The sequence below is a fragment of the Eptesicus fuscus genome, chromosome 4, assembly GCF_027574615.1.
Source record: "Eptesicus fuscus isolate TK198812 chromosome 4, DD_ASM_mEF_20220401, whole genome shotgun sequence".
Classification (NCBI taxonomy): Eukaryota; Metazoa; Chordata; class Mammalia; order Chiroptera; family Vespertilionidae; genus Eptesicus; species Eptesicus fuscus.
This window is the reverse complement of record NC_072476.1, coordinates 67,876,349-67,897,120: the sequence shown is the minus strand read 5'-3', so window position 1 is coordinate 67,897,120 and position 20,772 is coordinate 67,876,349. Positions and strand designations below refer to the sequence as shown.

At 38.5% G+C, this 20,772-nt stretch overlaps 1 protein-coding gene across 1 annotated transcript in view; it reads right to left on the bottom strand.

Annotated features, from left to right (window-relative positions):
• Positions 1–7,304: 7,304 nt before the first annotated feature.
• TMEM167A (transmembrane protein 167A) overlaps positions 7,305–20,772 on the bottom strand; it is a 37,318-nt gene continuing 23,850 nt past the window's right edge. Inside the window, exon 5 of the mRNA XM_054715101.1 lies at positions 7,305–9,042. Within this exon, the coding sequence (XP_054571076.1) occupies positions 9,038–9,042 (5 nt within the window). The 3' untranslated portion in view covers positions 7,305–9,037. The remainder of the gene's footprint in view (positions 9,043–20,772) is intronic.

Below are 20,772 nucleotides of genomic sequence, written 5' to 3'. Positions count from 1 at the left end.
ATCACTGTCCTAGTTCAACTCAAAGTCTAGCACCTTCCAATGATCCATAACTCCTTTAAGCATTTCTCTATCAACTCTGCCTCATCCTCCTGAACAGGGCCTGAAAAATTGGGAGAAAACACAAGCTATTGTCCAGGGACAGAAAACAGGTGCATATGGCCAAAAATATGGAGGTTTGGGAGAAAACGGCAAATGCTAGAGGTATAAAAGTAAAAACAAGAACAACAACAATGATAAAACTTTCCAGCATTGAGCAGTAGCTATCAGGCACCATGTCAAGTATTTTTTGTATTATCTAGTTTAGTCCTCACACACAATTCCATGAAGTAGATACTGTTGTGATCGCTATTTTGCAAATGGAGTGACTGAAGTTCAGAGAGCTTAAGTGATTCCTTAAAATCATACAACTGGTAAAAGAACCACCCAGACTCCCACTCCCACTCCAGAACCCACACTCTGAAGCTTATGTGCCTTCCAAATATAGGTTATTGGCTTGTAAAACATCTGAACTTAATCCTGATGAAGCGAGCCATTGAAGGCTTTGAAGCAGATATGTGTTTAGACTTGAATTTTGAAAGATCATTGTGGGAGAACAGGATAAAATGGCAGCAATATAGAGAGTTTTCATGACTCCATTGAGAGAAGAAGAAGCTCTCAGCTTGTGTGTTGACAGTAGCAAAAGGAGGAGACAAAAATTATTTGAGAAGTAACTCACCATGTGTAGATGAGGAAGGTGAGTCGGAGAGGACTGCGAAGTCTTTGGCCTGGCTAACGGTTGATGACTGCTAACAGTTATCAGCAAAGAATGAGGTCACAGGTGCAATTGACTTAAGAGACAAGAGACTGAGTTGTATTAGTGCCCACCACCAGACACACTTCCCACTAGAATCAAGCTTGCTTGTGTCCAGATTGTTCCTCAAACTCAATTTCATAATTGAAATTTTTTAAAAGTAACCTTCTTGGAAATCTGTCAAAGACTTTAAGAGCTGCTGTAAAAAGGAACTCCTACCATTTGCAACAGCATGGATGGACCTGGAGAGCATTATGCTAAGCGAAATAAGTCAGTCAGAGAAAGATAAATATCACAGGATCTCACTCATTTGTGGAATACAATGAACAACATAAACTGATGAACAAAAACAGATCCAGAGACAGAGAAGCATCGATCAGATCTTCAAACCTCAGAAAGAAGGCAGGGGAGAGTGAGGGGAAGGGGGAGAGATCAACCAAAGGACTGGTATGCATGCATATGTCTAACCAATGGACACAGGCACTAGGGGGGTGAGCGCATGAGACAGGGATAAGGACATATATGTAATACCTTAATCAATAAAGAAAAAAAAGAGTTGAATTCAAAGGAGGTGAAAAGTATTACCAAAAATAAACAATTAATTTTGTTAAAAAAAAAACAACAAAAAAACAATCTATGAACTGTCCTGATGAGTCTGTCTTCACTTTCCCTTTCTCCTCTATTTCCTAGAATATTTGTAAGCTTCACAGAGAACCCACTATCATCTTCCAAATCAGCTTCCAGGCCTTACAGGAAAAGAGCCCACCCAGCAGGGTTTTAATTGCCTCTATATCTTTTTTTTTTTCTAATTGTCTCTATATCTAACCACCCAAATATCCTTGCTGTTTTCTCTCCTCCCCCGCTCCTCTCCCCACCCCCTCCAAGCCATGACTCATCAGACCACCAGGTAAAGAGCCCCAGGTCAGCAAGCCAGCAACCAGGGAGAGAACAGAGAGGATAGAGAATGGCTCCTAAAGTCTCTCATTTCAAAAAGCTTTTGTAGCTTATTCTTGCTGAGCAGAAAACAACTTTTGAGGGGTCCAGTCTATGAGATACCACAAGGTTGACACAGTTGAGATTCAGCCTCATATGAAAATGTGATTGGCTTTCCATGCTAAGAAAAACAAAGCTAGTGACATTTCTTCAGAGCCAAATATTTCATCACATGAACTATAAAGCCTCTGTCTTAGCTGTAGGTCATGTGTCAACAAGAGGGTTGTTTATTTTTTTAACTGTGTCACATGACCCAACTGCATCATCTATAATAATTTCCTGGAGTGAATCAGACAGCCAGGACCCTCTCTCAAACACAAATACTGAAGCCAACTCAAAATGGGCAGCTGCTATGTGTTTCTGAATGGGCTGTTGTAATTTAAATGTCTCATTCCATTGGGAGCTAAGAGAGGTGACATAGCACAGAAGAAGCTTGGAAGTGAGAGTGTTAGTGGGGGTGGCTGAGCTATGTGACCTTTAAGGTCTGCCCTCCAATTCTGTTTCTGGTTGTCAATGAATGTACTTCAGGAGTGTTAGGCACTGGGGAAAAGGTTCTTGGGAGGTTTCTATGAAAGGGAAAGAAAAGTTAGGCTGCAAGTAGGTGGCTATGATGAATGGTTTTCTTTACATCAATTTCCATAAAAAGTGGCTAATTAAATTGTGGATGTCTGCTCTACCTGTGTTATAAGAAAAAGAGGAAGTTCAACTTGAACCAAATCCATTCTTGGAGGGTGCTTGAACAGCAGTAACAGGCAGAGATCAAGTTGATTCCAGGGCTTTGTTTTAATTCAGCTAAGAAAAAGATCATTAAGCACTTCCTACATGCTGTGTTTTGTTTTGTTTTTTTTTAGTAGAAATACTTAATGGGACTTGGAACCTCACATATAAACTGTCCCTTCAGTATTGTGGTCAAATTTTCGCACCAAGAGTGGATCTTAATTTTATTCTAAAATTGTAATCCTTAAATTGTACACTGAGACAGTTTTTCTGTGCACTAAATGTGTATGAAAGCATGGGCAGCAAAGGGAAATATGGACAAATAGGATTGCTTCAAACTAAAAAGCTTCTGCCCAACGAAGGAAACAATCAACGGGGTGAAGAGGCAGCCTATGAAATGCGAGGAAATATTTTTAAACCATCTATTTGATAAGGGGTTAATGTTCAAAATATAAAAGGGACTCAAACCTTAAGATCAAGAAAACAAATAACCCCATTAAAAAATGGACAAAGGACCTAATAGACATTTCTCAAAAGTAGATATACAAATGGCCAACAGGTATATGAAAAGGTGAATATATGAATATTATTCATCCTTAAAATAGAAAGAAATCCTGTCATTTGCAACAACATGGAAGACATTATGCTAGGTGAAATAAACCAGACACAGAAAGACAAATACTCATGATCTCACTTATATGTGGAATTTAAAAGTCAAACTCTTAGAAGCAGAAATTGGCATGCTGGTTATGAGGGGGTGGGAAGTGGTTACTCTCCAGGGAAAGGCTGCTTCTTCTCATGGGAATGGGAAGAACTCAGACCCTGATTTTAACAGAATAGAAGTAAAAATGCCTCAGTGATTTACTAGGTGTACCAGTTAATAATGCGGATTTTTTTCCATAGATGGAGTTACACATATGTTGATATATATGCGATTTGATATGTATGCTATTTTGTTGTATTGACAACAAGCTTTAAAACTTCATATGTCAAATTTGCTGAATGTGTTAACATCATAGATATTTTTACACTTAAAAATGTCAAATTTCTTGCCAAAACCGATTTGGCTCAGTGGATAGAGCGTCGGCCTGCGGACTGAAGGGTCCCAGGTTCGATTCCGGTCAAGGGCATGTACCTTGGTTGCGGGCACATCCCCAGTAGGGGGTGTGCAGGAGGCAGCTGATCGATGTTTCTCTCTCATCGATGTTTCTAGCTTTCTATCCCTCTCCCTTCCTCTCTGTAAAAAATCAATAAAATATATTAAAAAAAAAATGTCAAATTTCTTGCCAAAAAAAAAAAAGGGCATTTGCGGGAAGTTTTAATTCATTATTTTATTTTGAAGAAAAAGTTATTGTATACTGCGGGAAGCTTATGGTGAACATGCTCCATCTCAAGATGCTTGTGAACACTGGTTTAAACGCTTTAAAAGTGATGATTTCGATGTGAAAGACAAAGAATGTCCAGGTCAACCGAAAAAGTTTGAAGACCAACAATTACAAGCATTATTGGATGAAGATGCGTGTCAAACTCAAAACAACTTGCAGAAAGATTAAACATTGCTCAGCAAACAATATTCAATCATTTACAAGCAATGGAAAGATTTTAAAGGAAGGAAAATGGGTGCCACATCAACTGAATGAAAGACAAATGGAAAACCGAAAAGTCATCAGTAAAATGTTGCTTCAATGACACGAAAGAAAGTCTTTTTTGCATGGAATTGTGACTGGCGATGAAAAGAGAATTTATTTTGAGAATCCCAAATGCACAAAATCATGTGTTGATCCAGGTCAACCATCAACATCGACTGTAAGGCCAAATCGCTTCAGAAAGAAGACAATGCTCTGCGTTTGGTGGGATCAGGAAGGTGTGGTGTATTAGGAGCTTCTAAAATCAGGTGAAACCGTTAATACTGATCACTACCAACAACAAATAATCAATTTGAACCACGCTTTGATGGTGAAACGACCAGAATGGGCCAGAAGACATGGCAAAGTAATTTTGTTTCATGATAACACACCATCACACACTTCAAAACCAATTAAAGACACATTAAAAGATCTTGCTTGGGAAGTATTAACCCACCTGCTGTATTCACCAGACCTTGCTCCTTCAGATTACCACTTGTTCCGATCAATGGCACACGCACTTTCTGAGCAGCACTTCAAAACGTATGAAGAAGTGGAAAATTGGGTCTCTGAATGGTTTGCCTCAAAACAAGAAAAGTTCTATTGGGATGGTATCCACAAATTACCTAAATATGGGGGAAATGTGTAGCTAGCGATGAACATTACTTTGAATAAAGCACTTTTGATGTTTCTCTTGAAATTATTGTGTTTTCTTTGATTAGAAAATCTGCATTATTAACCGGTACACCTAGTAAGTTGAAAGCGGTACATTAGTTGATGGCTCTTGCACTTAGTTATCAGGAATGTACAAATGTCCTTGAAGTGATGACGCCCTTTCTTCCAATTTTTCATTGCATCAGAAATGATGTTGCCAATTTCTTTCTCTCCTTTTGCAGAAATCATAGTGACCTGAGCTATTTCTTCAGGGGTCCTCACAAGTTGAGATTGCTTTTTAAGTTCAGCAATTACAGCATCAACAGCTAACGTACCACCTCTGCTGATTTCCACTGGATTAGCACCTTCGCTAATCTTCTCAGTCTTCCTTGGCAATAGTGTGCCAGTGCAGTAGCAGTGGTGGTGCTATTCCCAGCCTCTCCATTTGTATTACTGGCAACATCTTGAACAAGTTTAGCACCATTTATCCTCCCTTTATCCTCTTCCACCTCCCCTTACCCCCTTTCCCTCTGGTAAGCAACATACTTTTGTCTGTGAGGTTTTGTAAAAGCAAATAAGGTAATTCACTAGGTATAATGGTCTAATTACCATGGTATAAAGTCATAGGTCATATCCTAGACCTTACCATGAACTTTAAATTTATGTTCCAAGTAATATGTAGTATTAATTTCAGTCCCAAAGAATCAAGAAGTTATTCATATTTAGTAATTTATTTTATATATTGAATCAATTTCACACCCTCTGTGAGAACTGCCTCATAATTTTATGAGCTTGGAATTCCCCAATGGCTATCTCAAGTGTATCCAAGTGTTCTGTTACTTGGATAAAGGTGCTCTCTTTACAGTCCTTGAAATTCCATAAAGCTTCTGGTAATTTCTGACCATGGGTGGAAGTCTGGATATGGGAGTCCTTGTCAAATATGTCTAGTGAACTCCGGTGGACATGGGGTCTAGTACTGCTTTGTTCTTGCACTCATTTGAGCCCTAAATGCATGACTGCTGGCAGGGAAGTTCATCCATATCACTGCTTGGAACTGAGCACACCGAACCAAGCCTTAAGCACTGCTCCCAAAATGATGTTTTGAGGATAAGTTTGGGAACCTTCTCAAGTCTTCATCTGGACTCTTTTCCATACTCGTGTTGTTGGTTTTTTTATTTGTTGGGCTCAGAATTAGAACAGTTTCTCAAGTATCCTGAGGCTGTCTTTGACCATGAGGAGAGAAGCAGGAAAGGACACCACTGTCTCCACTAATCCCAAAGACAGAAGTGTCCTAAGCAGCAGATGATGATTCAGCCACATCAACCTCCTTCTGCTTCTTCTGGCCCTTGATGAGTTTAGATCCCTGGGTCCTGGTTTACTTCCTGTTTTAGTTTAGATTCTATTTGGTGAAAACAAGAGCTGCTCATTGTTTGGAGACACATCATTACCTTTGGTCCCTCAGGCACCATTACATGTCCTGGTAAAAAGTAATGGATGAAACCTGCCTTGTCAATACCCAAGTTACTGTCCACACATGACTACTGAGCATGTGCAAAATACACACTCCATTTTGAAGACTTGGTGTCAACAAAAATAACGTAAAATAGTTCATTAGTAATTTGTTATGCTGCTTTCAGGTTGAAATAATGTTTTGGATATAGTGGGTTAAGTTAAATATATTATTAAAATATACTTCACTCCTTTTTTTTTTTTACTTATCCTAGCATAATCAATAGAAAATTTTGAGTTTGTATGTGGCTCACATCACATTCTTATTGAACAGTATTGGATTAAATAAACCCCAGCAACCTGGAAGAGAGAATGGATCGTCCCAGAAAGTTCTAGACTCCCTAGTGGGGTTTAAGCTGACACCACAAGTAGCTGGGATTGTGTTACATTAAGGCAACTTCTCTGAGACGACTTTGTCACCATGAAAAACCATCTACAGAGACAAGAAGCTACCTTGATTTTTCTCCCTTATTGTCTTGAAGATTACATGTAAAAAGGAATGCTGGAGAGTCACGTCTTGAAGGATTTGTCAGGGAGAACATTGAAATGTATAATGAAACATATGAAGAGCACTTCTAATACCAGCTTTTTTATGTGTTTTTTTTTTTTTTATGGGTTTACCTTTGAGGTAGAGATGTAGCTTCGTTCCAATTCTTTTTGGAACATTTCTAAAGCGTGGACATACTCAAAGGCAGTATCCATATTACAGCAAAGCAACCAGTTACCAAATGAAATGCTAATTAGTCAGTTGTTTAGAATGCAGAGTCAATCAGAAACCAACATGAACGATTAACAGGAGACTTCTTAGTTTGCTCAATGTAAATTTCCTCTGGAAAGATGAGTGGAAAACAGGTTTCAGCTGGATATGGGGGAAAATGTGTGTGCGTTTTTATCTTGAATGGAATATTGGTTTTTAAATTATACTTCCTTGAGTTCATTATCTTGAGAAGAAAGAGAAATAAAAGCCACACAGAATGTTTTAGTGTTACATACCAACACAGGTAGATCTGATCTTAAAATTTCTAAATTTTACTAAAGTTTGTCACAATGGGAAAGAGAAATCAATTGACAGTAATTATTGTCACCTAGTGCTCTAAGTGGCTGTTAAAAGGAAATTACCCAAAAAGAAAAAAAAGAAAAGATAAAACCCAATTTTTTTCATGTAAGAGCTTTGGGGAAAAGAAAAGACTTCAGAGTGGAGTTTACCCCACTCTGATGGGTAGAATTTAAAATTTGACTATTCATGCAATAGTGTTTACATTGACATTGCAGGAGATTCATCCTAAAATCGTAGGCAATGACCAGGACTAGCAATCTAGATACCTATACTATACATGCAGGAGGCAGATGAGAAAACGAAGGCACAGAAAGCCCACTTCTTTGCAGTCATACAGTCATGCAGGGGGTCCTGGACCCTGGGTTCTTTCTAGGAACCCTCCCTGCCTCTTTTACAAATGAATACCAAACCAGCAGACACACCGAGCTAGTGCACTACAGAGCACCTAATGCCAGGTTTAAAGTAGCCGGTGTGGAGGCACTGATCTTTAAGCAGAAAGAAGGAAAGCTGGCTCACCCTCTCACTGTAGTCTCTCACTGAGACTGGCCGTCCTCTGCTTTATGAGAGCTCTAAGTGGTGTGCCTTTGCCTCAGAAGTTCAAGTGGATCAATGTATACTAGTAGACCCATGCAAAACCCACCAAGCTTCTCCAGCAATCACATTAGCCTCTCGGTGGGAGACTACACCTGTTCGCACGCACGTGAAGAGCAGAAGACATGTCCACAGCGTTTCAGCATCTGTGCTGGACGACATGCTCACCGCTCTGCCCTGGGCAGAGGCCAGCCCAGTTTGCCCCCTTTATTCCAGCTCTGAGACCCAGGCCCGGTGTTAAGGGCCAGCGGAGAGGCTCGGAGCTGCGTTCGGCCAGCCCTGCTGTGCACGGCTGGAGAAGCACATCAGTCATAATTTAGCACTCAGCAGCTGCAGGAGCGGGGGCCCCTGCCAAGTGCCAGTCTTTGATTCCCCTCTCTACCAGGCAGTAGCTAGTTCATTCCCTGGGCACCCGGCCACATTTCAGAAGGAGCAGGACTGGCGATGGCTGGGACAGCAGAGACACACAGCCTCTGGAACAAGCCACGACTATGAACTAGCCTGCACCATGAACAGTGTTGAAGAATTGAGCATTTGGGAAGAAGAGGATACAGGGAATGATTCATTTAAGACATTGCAGAGCCAGTGATAACGTGGCAAGGCCTAAATAAACATAGTATAATAAGCAGAACAGTGATTTAGCGTCCTCCCATGTAGGGTGGCTTCTAAGATGAGACCCAATTTTAAATTCAAGGATTCTAGGGCTCAACTGGTTTGCTAATTTAAAAATAAATAAGCAATCTACTATTTCCTGTCAGATCCCAGGGTGAGTCCCTGGAGCCAAAGCAGCAGCATCAATCATTGGACACACGAAATAATCAATGGGCTGGAGTGTGTGTGGGAGGCAGGCTACATGAAACACTGGCTACCTCAGCAGTGTGTGAAAGGCTCCCCCGTCACCTCTACCCGAGGTAAAATTTCATTCATATCTTCCTTTGTTGTTCTTCCTCAGTCTCATCTCGATCATATCTGTGATTTCAGCATTCCACTCTTGCTCTCTGTGGCATTGCTGCATCACTCCGTTTTCTACTGGAAACAGCAGATCTTATTCCAACAGGCCCCTTGGCTTCTCTGTGTGGCAATCTGGGTTTGTGTTTGTTGTCAGCCTAAGGGGTTAAAATTCATTTTAAATAACAGCATGATGGGAGCCATCCTTCTCACTAGCCTCAGGAACAGTTTTTTAATTTGCATTTAAAGTCACAGAACCTATTTGGGCTTTAGAGCACATTTAAAGTCACAGAACCTATTGGGGTTTTAGAGGGAATTTTATTACAATTAGACTTTTTTTTGAGGACGTAATAAAAAATAAAATTGTTATTGAATAGACATTGAGATAATGAGGCATGTTGCAGAAACGTGTTTGAAAACTATTGATAGGTTAATTAACTTAAAATAAATGATGCTATTGCAGTCACTATGTTTTAAAATTCTATATGCATTTTTTTTTTCAAGAAAGAAAGAACCTTAAAGCAGCACTTAGTCTTAATCTTTTAGACCTCCTAAGGGATGCTTCAACCAATACATAAAGAGCCCCTCACTTGAAGTATTGGAAAGCCAGCATTTGTGGTGAACAGGGAACATCGGTTAATCTCAGATTAGGATGACTCCTTTGTTCGCTGTGTGAAAGTGGTTTCTAGCAGACATTCTTATATTCCCATGCACAATATTTATCTTCTCAAAGCCAAACTAACTCAAACAGCCAATGTGACCTTTAAATAGTATTCTTTTTTTTTCTGTCTCTTGGAAAACAATTTAAGGGGCTTCACTGCATTAGTGGGATTTTCCCTTTTTTTTCTAGCCTTCAAAAGATTTTCCTTTCATCTTCTTTTTCTTGCTCTCCAGCTACAAAATGTGCTCATTATGGGTCTATCTGTCAGCCATAAAAGGGAGGAGACGCCTTCTATTTCAGCAGGTATGAATCTCAATAGCTGCTTTCATCTCCAGAGAGTTCACTTCTGCTCTATTTAATAAAACCCAACACTTCAGTTATTAGAGTCATTAGTAGGAAGCAGGACTGGAAGAAGGAATGCCTTCATTTATTTTGGTGTCATACATAATTATACCATTTAATTCCCCAATAGGCTCTACACTTTTCTTCCATTATTTTTTTAAATTTCCTTCAGAATATTTGTGAAGGAAAACTCCTCATGTAGAAAATGAAGAGTGGACAGCAACAAAATAAAAACACACTACTTCAAAATTGTACACTTGCCAGAAGAAGGAGGACATCAATGCTAGAGATACAACTAGATTTCTCTACATTTACAAAGTATTTTCTCTAAGAGAGGCTAAAGCTGTTGCTAGAATAGCAGAACCAGCACATTTTAAGAATGACAATAGTGAGCAGACTGGCTCACCAGTAATTCAGCCAGTTTGCTACTGAGACTCCAGTTGGTAGTGAGTAGACTACTAGGCTCAGGCATAGTCAGGGAGGAAGGCAGATGACTATGGCCTCAGACAGGGTAGGTGCAGACCACTTGGATCTCCACAGGACAAGGATTGACAAACTATGACCCACAGACCAAAATGACCCAGAGCCTATATTTCTATATGACCCACAAACTAAGAATGATTTTTATATCTTCAAATTATATATATATAATATTTTATGACATGGAAATTCTATGAAATTCAAATATCAGGGTTCATAAACAAACTTTGACCAAAACAGGCACACTCATTTATTTATATTTTTAAATATATATTTTTATTAATTTTAGAGAGAGAGGAAGGGGGAGAGAGAGAGAGATAGAAACATAGATGAGAAACATCACTGGCTGCTTCCTCCACAGTTCCTACTGGGGATCTAGCCCACAACCCCAGCATGTGCCCAGCATGTGCTTCCTTTGGGAGCCTTAATTTCCTTTATTATCAGTGGCCCTGTAATTTGGGTAATTTGGGGCCAATCAGAGCATCTGATATCCCCTCGTCATAGTCATTGGTTTAGGAATAAGAACAAGATCTCACTTAGGTCAACGTGAAGGGATTTTTGCTAGAGAATTATGGGGAAAGAGTTTTCCTATTCTTATCAGAAGTTAAGGGAGAGACCCTTTTTTTTTTTTTTTTTTTTTTTTTGCTGTGGATTGCATGGTGAAGGGGGAAATTCTGAAATCGCTATAGCCATTAATGCTATGATGAAAGAAGTAAGGGGGAAGCAAGAACAAAAATATGGACGACAGAGCTGAGAAAACTTTGGAAGTCCTATTCACAGTTCTGGACCAGGCCACACCAGAATCTATTGGGTTACTACATTTTAGTCAATATAGTCCCTCTTTAATGATAAAAAAGATTGAAAGTAATGTTTCCTCTTTTTTTTTTTTTCAATTACAGTTCATATTCAATATTAGTCTGTATTAGTTTCAGATGTATAGCATAATGGTTAGAAAATCATGCACTTTACAGAGTGGTCCCTCCATATTTCACCTGGCACCATACATAGTTATTATAATACTGTATATTGACTATATTTTCTTTGCTGTAATTTACATCTCTGACTATTCTATAATTACCAAGTTTCACTTCTTAATCCCTTCATCTCTTTCACCCAACCTCCAACACTGCTTCCGTCTGTCAACTGTCAATCTGTTCTCTGCATCTATGAGTCTGTTTTTATTTTGTTTATTTTGTTCTTTAGATTCCACATATAAGAGCAATAATATGGTATTTGTCTTCCTCTTGCTCAAATCTGAAATCATCCTAGCAAATGGAGTTAGTGTAATCTGGAATAAACTCAATGGAAAAGAAAAATAGAGAAGGATTAGGAAATTTATATTCTTGTTTCAGAGTGACCAATTATTAACTACATCTTGGAAATACTTTGGGCCCTCTGGTCAAATGAGAGGAGTGGATTAGATTAGAGGTTTTCAAACATTTTCTAAGAGTGAAGTCCTTGATTCAAATGAAGTCTCAGGAAGAATCCAAAGAATTGCTACTCAAATGGGAGCCTAAAGTGCTGACCATTTTCTGCCTCCTGTTTGAGAAACCGTAAGGATCAGGATCACAATGTGAAAATAACTGGAAGTAATGATCTGCAGTCTGGACTCAGACTCAAGAAGACAGGTTTGGTGGTCTACTGAATGAGTTCCAATCCAGATTCTGCCACATTCACTCTATGTGACCATGGATGAATTACCAAATCTCTCTAAGCTTTATTGCTCATCTGTAAATTAAAAAATAATAGCACCTATCTCATTGGGTGGTTTCTAGGATGAGGAAATAGTGCATTGGAAGTGCCCAGCACTGTGAATGCTCAAATGTTAACTGCGATTTAGGTTCTTTATAATACTCTTTAATTTAAGCAGCCATCAAAAAACTTCATACTTTTTCCTCCCCTCCTTTTTTTTTCTTATGAGATGTAGTTCAATTAGGCATAACACCCAGGAGTATGGGATAAAAGCACAAGTAATTAAGCCATTGCTATGATCTTAATTACCACAAATTTAATGAACGCTTGGCGTAGCAGAATAAAATGGTTTCTGCCAGTCTCTTATATCAAAAGGCTGTCTGGAGGAGTGGATGGATTGTCAAGGCAAGCTGGCAGGAATTATAAGCATCCTTTGATTCCCTTACACGTTGTTTCTCATTATAGGAAGATGACCTATGACTTACCTACAAACATCTGGAAACTTTGAGGGATCTTACAAAAACTCTCTCTTTACTCAAGGACTTGAATGTATGCAAAGTGCTTGAGAAATAAGATGTATAATCATGACTAGTCATAAGTAGAGTAGATGCCACTTGAGTCATGTCTTGTGGAGTTTTTCCAGCGTTTAAAAGCATCACTTAGCTGTTGCTTGACTTCATCAAGTTGTCTTGGTCCTAGTTAGAAGATGGGAAACATCCAGCCAGTCACCTGTCCTGGATGATGTTATTCAGAGGGGCACTTGACAATGAGCCCATGGATATAAACTAATACTATGTAATTATGAGAGTCTCTGAATAATCTACATGTATTTGAACCCAAGTTGGTTTCCCAAAACGAGTGCGCTAGATATAGTATTTTAGTTTCAAACAACAGAGACAAAATTCAGCTAATTTAAGCAGGAAAAAAATTTAAAAGAAAAAAAAGTAGGCACTTTTTTTTTTGAGGGTTCTCATGAATGTGCATCAGAATGCTACCATTAATGCATCTTCACTCCACTTACTCCAAGCTTCACATTGCTCCAGTACCTGGAGGAAAGAATCGGATTATCTACATTGGCCAGGTGTCACCCACACCTGGAAAAATCTGCCCCATGTGGGGCTCTTCCCTGAGAAGCAGGAAACATAAGCTGAGCTGGCACTCCAAAAGGGTCCATCCAGTCCAGAAAACTTGCCAACTACACATCACTCAAACATACATGATCTCCATAAAAGTGCCAGAGTTGAGGTCAAGGCTCTAACTTCCACAGAAGGCAGAAGTCTATTTCTTCTTGAAATCAATGAGACTGGCATGGGTGTTTTTTTGTTTGTTTGTTTGTTTTTTTGCTGAGGAAAAAGTCAGTATTGAGTGAGCATACATTTATATTTTGATGGCCAGGTCACACCAGATATCCATCAAAAGTGATCAATCATTATGCTTTCCCAGTCTCTTCCATAGAGTTCTGGTAGGTAGTAAAGAAGTGGCATACTTGGAAAGTGGAATTAAATCCTGAAGTTTTTCAGTCAATAAATTATGCTTATTAACAATCCTAAAACTAATAAATTATGCCTCATAGGCACACCTATTCCTTATCTAATTGTTAATATACAGACATCCCTTTGATATGCTAAGCACTCTTAGTAAGATAGAATAAATCATTAGGTAAGAAAGAAGACTTCAATCATTAACCACAACTCATATATAATACCCCTCTTCCATATGCCATATATTAACCTGGTTCAGTAATTAACAAGATTATAGGACAACATTTTTAAATGTCCAAAGCCATACATAACTACTACAGTATCATTCATGTAGAGATTTTCTTACTAAGAGTTGTCAAATGATTTATTTTTTTTCAAAAGCCTCAAAGTATACATAACTGAACGATGCAATAAATATCAAATTCTCCAGTATTTTAAAGGCATGTAAAATGGATGGAGATACATTTGTCATTATTGTCATAAACCAGGTAATCAGGAAAATTTATTTAGTTGGTATCTTTGTGTCCTCTAATATCAGATAGATACATTTCATTTCATTTAAGATAGAGAATTGAGTTTCTTCACTCAGAAAATAAACTCATTGAGTTGGCACTAATTTTATATTCCATGCAAGGCATTTATTTCTGGAATTGGACCACTCACTCTGTTGTATATTTGAAACGTTCATTGACTAGTATATACATTTTAGGTTTATTATCTTTTGCCTTTACACAAAACCCTTGGCAGGCCATTCTTTAGCATATACGTTGGAGATAACTGAGTCTGTTTCTTGTCAGTTCTAAACTTAAATGATTTACTTTTCTTGATGGTTGAAAGTGCTTAAAGTCAGGGCATTAGGGGGTAAGTTCAGTCCATTTGTGCCTCTTCAAAGAATTAAGAATTTACATGATGGATGAAAGTTTACTAAATACTGTTCACATTCTGGATTTCCAAAGGCAAATAAGGAGTGGCCACCCTTAAATACTTTAAGTTCATAGGAAACATCTAGCTTGAGAAATTGGGTATGGGAGACAGTAGGGAAAAGGAAAGATAGAGCAACAGATTTGGAGACAAAATGACAGACATTTTATATTCTCCTGGGAATGAAACAAAGAGGGAAAAAGTCAATAAAGCAAGTTGCAACAGGAGTCTGATGATCTGAAAACATCAAGCATGAAAAAAAAGTAGAGTGTAAAGTTCAAATGCATTTACTTGTCATTTATTTTATCATATTTGTTTACCACAAAAACACAGACTTAAAAAATAATAGGAAATAAAAACCAGTTAGTCATACCTCATAGAGAAAGCCATTATTGGCATGTTGGCATGTATTTTTATTTTTATATAAATGTGTGTGTGCACATGTGTGTGCATATACAGGATTTTTAAAAAATATTTTTATTGATTTCAGAGAGGAAGGGAGAGGGAGAGAGAAATAGAAACATCAAAGATGAGAGAGAGTCATTGATCAGCTGCCTCCTGCACGTCCCCTACTGGGGATTGAACCTGCAACCCGGGCATGTGCCCTTGACTGGAATTGAACCCGGGACCCTTCAATCCGCAGGCCAACGCTCTATCCACTGAGCCAAAAAAATCCAATATACAGGATTTTTTAAACTAAGAGATCACAGTGCATATTTCATAATATGATTTCATCACTTAATATATTGTGTGCATCCTTCCATGTCAATACTCCTATATACATTTAATAGTTGCATAAATATCCCATTTTGTAGAATAAACAAATAAATGCATTCTATCAAAATTTTCTATAAATTGATCCCCCACAACCTCCATTATTAAAATGGAGCTACAGCTCCACTGCACCTGGAATGACTAAAAACCGTGGCAGCAAAGATGTTAGTAGACAGATCACTGTAGGACATTCAGGCTGTTGCATAATCCAGCGGTGTTTTTCTCAGTCGTATGACATGCCCACATCCTGGGCTTACTTTTCAAGTTTCTCTGTCTGCTACTATTCTGCCTCTCTCATGTCTCAATGTCCAAATTATTTTGTCTAACCTGGGGAACAATTCTGTTTTGCTCTTTGTACTGCAATGTTTAATAGAATTGGATTCCCCCGCCTCAAGCAGGCAGGTACTTCAATGAAGACTCATGGTAGTGGAGGAGGGAATGTTTTAAAATGAATTGTGCCTTACTCTATTAAAGGTTGACAAGATATGAATGTTAAACTTTTTAAGGGTAAAGTTGGAGTGGGAGCTATTTTTAACTGTGCTTGAAATAAATAGAAGTAAACAGTCAACTCTTTTGCCCCAAACAAACAAAAAAAAAAAAACAACACAACACAAAACCCTGCTCATGCAGGCCTAAGTGCAAACTTAGATATGCATTTAACTTAAGCACGTGTGTGATACAAATTAATCCTAGTGGACACTGATGTGATTTGTGCCATGCTGATCTTTTAAATGTATCATTTCTGAAGTGGAAAAATATAATTTCCAATTGCAGGCTATAGATTCAATATATTATGTTGGATTCTATAGTGAAATACTCTCCAATTATATTAAAAGGCTATATTAGCAAAAATTTATAATTTATGTAAAGACATTCATGATATATTATTAAGGGGGGAGGCCATAAAATAGCATGCACTATTTTATAAAAATAAATTACATATGTTTTATCTTTATATGGCTATCTATACATGAATAGTTAATGATGGTTATTTTGGACTGGTAAGATTACTGGAAACATTTATTTTTTTCTTTTTGTGTATTTGCGTTTTCTAAATTTTCTGTAATTCATAGATTTAAATTTTGTAATGAGAAAAATTTTAAGTCATTTTAAGTATGAAACAAAAGGTGCCATGAAAATATGTCTTCCATATGACACTGAAGGAGCTTTATCACCATCCCTCAAGCACAGGCTTATTACTCAGAGGTCAATAGTTTCTTAAAACAAAGAATAAATAACGGAAAATAGAGGCATCTCTTGCTTAGCAACATACTGTGCTGGGGTGATCAGGGATAAATGCAGTTACAATAGCGGGTTACCTTGCATCATAGTGAGTGAAAACAGAAGGAGGGCTGAGAATTGGGGGAAGTGATAAGCAATTAAAACACCTCGAAGTGTGTTTTATTTATTTATCCTTCTCTACTCTCAAGTTGATGTGGATATTTGCCTTTGCATGGTATTAGCCAATGGTGAGTTGATTCTTGCTGATGTTCATAAATAAGGGTAATTTCAGGATTAGGTTAAGTAGCAACCATGTGCTCCCTGAATGCTTCCTGCTGAAGGAACCACTGTTGTAATCACAGAATGTCTCCTGGAACTCTTGGGAAGACTGAAAGGAGCCCTCACATAACTCCTGGCAAGGTGGATTCCTGAGTACATTTCACAAAGAAGAAATTCCAACCACACTGGGATGGCCAAGGAAATGCCTGGAAGAAAACAAATGAATCCTCATTCTCTAAGAGCGTTTTGTCCATTTAAACAACTGCTGAGAAATATAAGTGGGGGCCAACCCAAAGCTGAGGGAGATGAGACTTGCGCCAAAGTTTTGTATCTATTACACAGATATGGCTCCCTCTCACCACTTTCCTATTCTATAAGGAGAGCTGAGTTCGCGTTCTTAGACTGCAGTTCTGTTCCTCACTCCTCTATTTTCTCATAGCTCTGGCATTTGTGCTGTAACTGCAGACTATACTTCAGTGGAAGGAAGAAGTGGGAATAGAAAATGTAACATGAACTACACCTAGATTATGTGGACAAAATACTAAATAGGATGTATTCAGTGATATCTGTCCTCTTTAAGACAAAATTAAATATAAGAATGGAGTTATTTTAGTTTAAAATTTCAACAACTTTATTTTTTGAGAGCCAATTTCTCTAGATTTCCACAACTAATTAAAATATGACAAATTTGGATGCTGCAGAAAAAGTCCCTGTGCAGTAGATCAGTGTTAATATGCTTAAATAGAAAGAATACTTCTGTAGAGTTAGTAATACATAACTCAGGTACTGTAAAGTCTGCTGGTCATATCAGCACCAGCTCACCAGTACCTTCCAAGGACCACTTTTTAAAATTTTTTGTTAACTCCGTTGGGTGTGATATTCAGAGTATCCAAGATCATCTATCATTTTGTTGGACTTCTTCACAGCCTCTCTGTTTCCTGGCTGAGTTATTTATGTAACATTATTCCACATGGGAAAGCCCAGCTGTTAAAGTTTTAGGATCAGGAATAAGAACACCTTTTTATTAGATCTTTCATCTTGTCTACAGTGTTTTTCTTGGTTTTAAATAATGGTATCAGCATGCTGGCTCCTGCACCATAACTCACTCCCTGTGTCTTTGTAGGGAGAATGCCCTGTTGTACTTCTGGGGTTCCAGAATGGGGCTTCTATCAAGCTAATATGAAATCAATATGTGGGATTGTGTAATCACCTGGTGAGTTTGAAATCATACAACAGGGATGGGCACTGCAGAAATAAAAATGATGACTAAGTTACAGATTGGTGGGAGCAACAGAGGGAAATGAGGAAAGAGGAGCTTAGTGGATTAGAAATTTTGATCATAGAAGGAAAGTTGTATCACTTACAAAAATAGGGAAACATAGGAGAAGCATGTTTAGAAGTGAAGATAAAGAGCTTAGTTTGGGAAACATTAAATTCGAGTTGCTGGGAGCAGATCCAGGTGGAAGGGTCCTAGAGGTCACAATGACCTAGCAATGTGTCAACTGGTTAGGCCAACCTACATTTCCTAGAATCTTTCCCTAAGATTCTGGGTAGAGGGGCTACAGGAGAATCTTGTGCGAAATGTGGAGGGCAGAGGTGAGGCAACAGCTATATTGTTCGCTTAGATCCGTGGTCGGCAAACTGCAGGCTCGCGAGCCACATGCGGCTCTTTGGCCCCTTGAGTGTGGCTCTTCCACAAAATACCACGGCCTGGGCGAGTCTATTTTGAAGAAGTGGCATTAGAAGAAGGTTTTTTGTTTGTTTGTTTGTTTTTTAATATATTTTATTGATTTTTTACAGAGAGGAAGAGAGGGATAGAGAGTTAGAAACATCGATCAGCTGCCTCTTGCACACCCCCTACTGGGGATGTGCCCGCAACCAAGGTACATGCCCTTGACCGGAATCGAACCTGGGACCCTTGAGTCCGCAGGCCGACGCTCTATCCACTGAGCCAAACCGGTTTCGGCTAGAAGTTTAAGTTTAAAAAACTTGGCTCTCAAAAGAAATTTCAATCGTTGTACTGTTGATATTTGGCTCTGTTGACTAATGAGTTTGCCGACCACTGGCTTAGATCTGTTGTCACAGATGTGTTGCTTTGTTAGCCTGAGGCAACAGCTGGGCCCACAAATACTCTACCTTCTCCTTCAGCTTTTGATTTCTGAGTCAGAGGTATGTGTTTACCACCCAAGATGAAGAGGCCTGGTCTTTCTTCAGAACATCCACAGCACCAAGATCAGAGGAGTAAGAACTGATATGGGGTTTTAATCCACCCTGAAGCTTCTAGCCTTCCCTTCCCTGTGGAGTTCAGGTCCAGTATTCAACACAGCAGCTTTAGAGAAACTACTAAACCTGCTCCAGTTGTGTAGTGATCTTTTGCATGAGTCTGCTGGCCTTTTCTTTGGTTCAAAGCACTGCATGATTTGGTTTGTTTTTCTATCCAATTTACACCATTGTTTGGCTCACTTAGAATATTCTTTATGCTAGTGTCATATAAACTTATTGACCACTTCAAGTCTCAAGCTCTTTTCCTGTCTCTGGGTCTTTGAATATGCGGTTCCTTCTGCCTCTAAGCTCATGCTTCAGACTGGCCTTCTCTGACCACTCCATTTAAATAATCCTGTTTTCTTCAGGGTCCTTACTAGAGGTTGGGTATGCTTACCTAATTAACTTTTTGGTTAGTTGGTCTTCACGGGAATACAGGTTCCATGACAGCAGGAGCTGTATTGGTCTTGCTCTATCTTGTATACCCTGACGCTACAATTGACACGCAATCAGTTCTCACATTTTTCTAGGAGTAGGAAGGGAGTTAAGGACACTACCTTGTGAGGCAGAAATGCCAAGGGATTAATTTCACATTTCTTGGGAGCACAAAAATTATCCTGAGTTCTGCTACTATTTCTATTCTTCATGGAAGGTCAAAATAATTGCTTAAGGATTCAAGAAATATCTTAATAGTTTTCTATGTCCAATTTCTAAGTGTTAACAGATTAAATTACACTTCTTTGAAAAGGTGCTTGTGATAATACTTAATAAAAACTCAGTGAGTTTTGGAGTTGCCAGAGTATAAATGCTGTTTTACATGATGGGTTTATAATTAGATCAGTTATTTTGTCTTTGAATTAGAGAACAGTGGCACATTAACAGAAATCTCTGAATGAGGTTTAGATTATTCATAAGACTGAATTTTCAGAAAACTAATCTATTACCTGAATATTGTCATATATATGTTTACTGCTTTTTAGAGAAAGGGAAAAAGACATTGATGTGAGAGAAACATCGATTGGTTGCCTCTTGTATGCACCCAACCTGATATCAAACCCACAACTTTTGGTGTATGGGATGATGCTCTAACCAACTGAGCCACCCACCCAGGACTCTTATTTTCATACTAGAGGCCCGATGCATGAAATTCGTGCAAGGGGCTCGGCCCTTGAAGCCCCGGTTGCCTCTCGCAGCCCCAGCTTCATCCGAAAGGATGTCCTGACGGTTGTTCTGTTGTTTGGTCTAATTAGCATATTAGCTCTTTATTATATAGGAAGGATTGTAATCTTCTTAAACACACAAGTCACGGTTCACTCATTATTTTCCAAGATTTAACAAAGGTTCCATTTGTGAATTCATAACATTAAGTGAAAAACAAGCAAAGAATAAACAATATTTTTATGAAATAAAATCGAAAGGAAAAAACTATCTTGTTTTCCAGGAGCCCTAGTTAAATAATAATGTGATTATTTTAATTTCATAATTTTTAATTTCCAAGGTGAAATATTTTGGTCCTACTCGAAGCCCACAGATCATGTTTCTTTAAAACTTCAATACTGCAAGTATTCCTTTTTTGATGGCAGCCTTCTTGAAATCCTTCATGCCTTAAACGGTTCTTTTTTACAGTTTAGTATCTTTGCGTATTATTTTTCCAGCATTTAGCCTAGACATAGTACTTGATCAAAAATATTAAAGTGGCTCACAAATTACACATTTTGGCATTTGAGTAAAAATCCTCAATCACTACACATTTGCTCCTAGGCCACTTCCCTTGC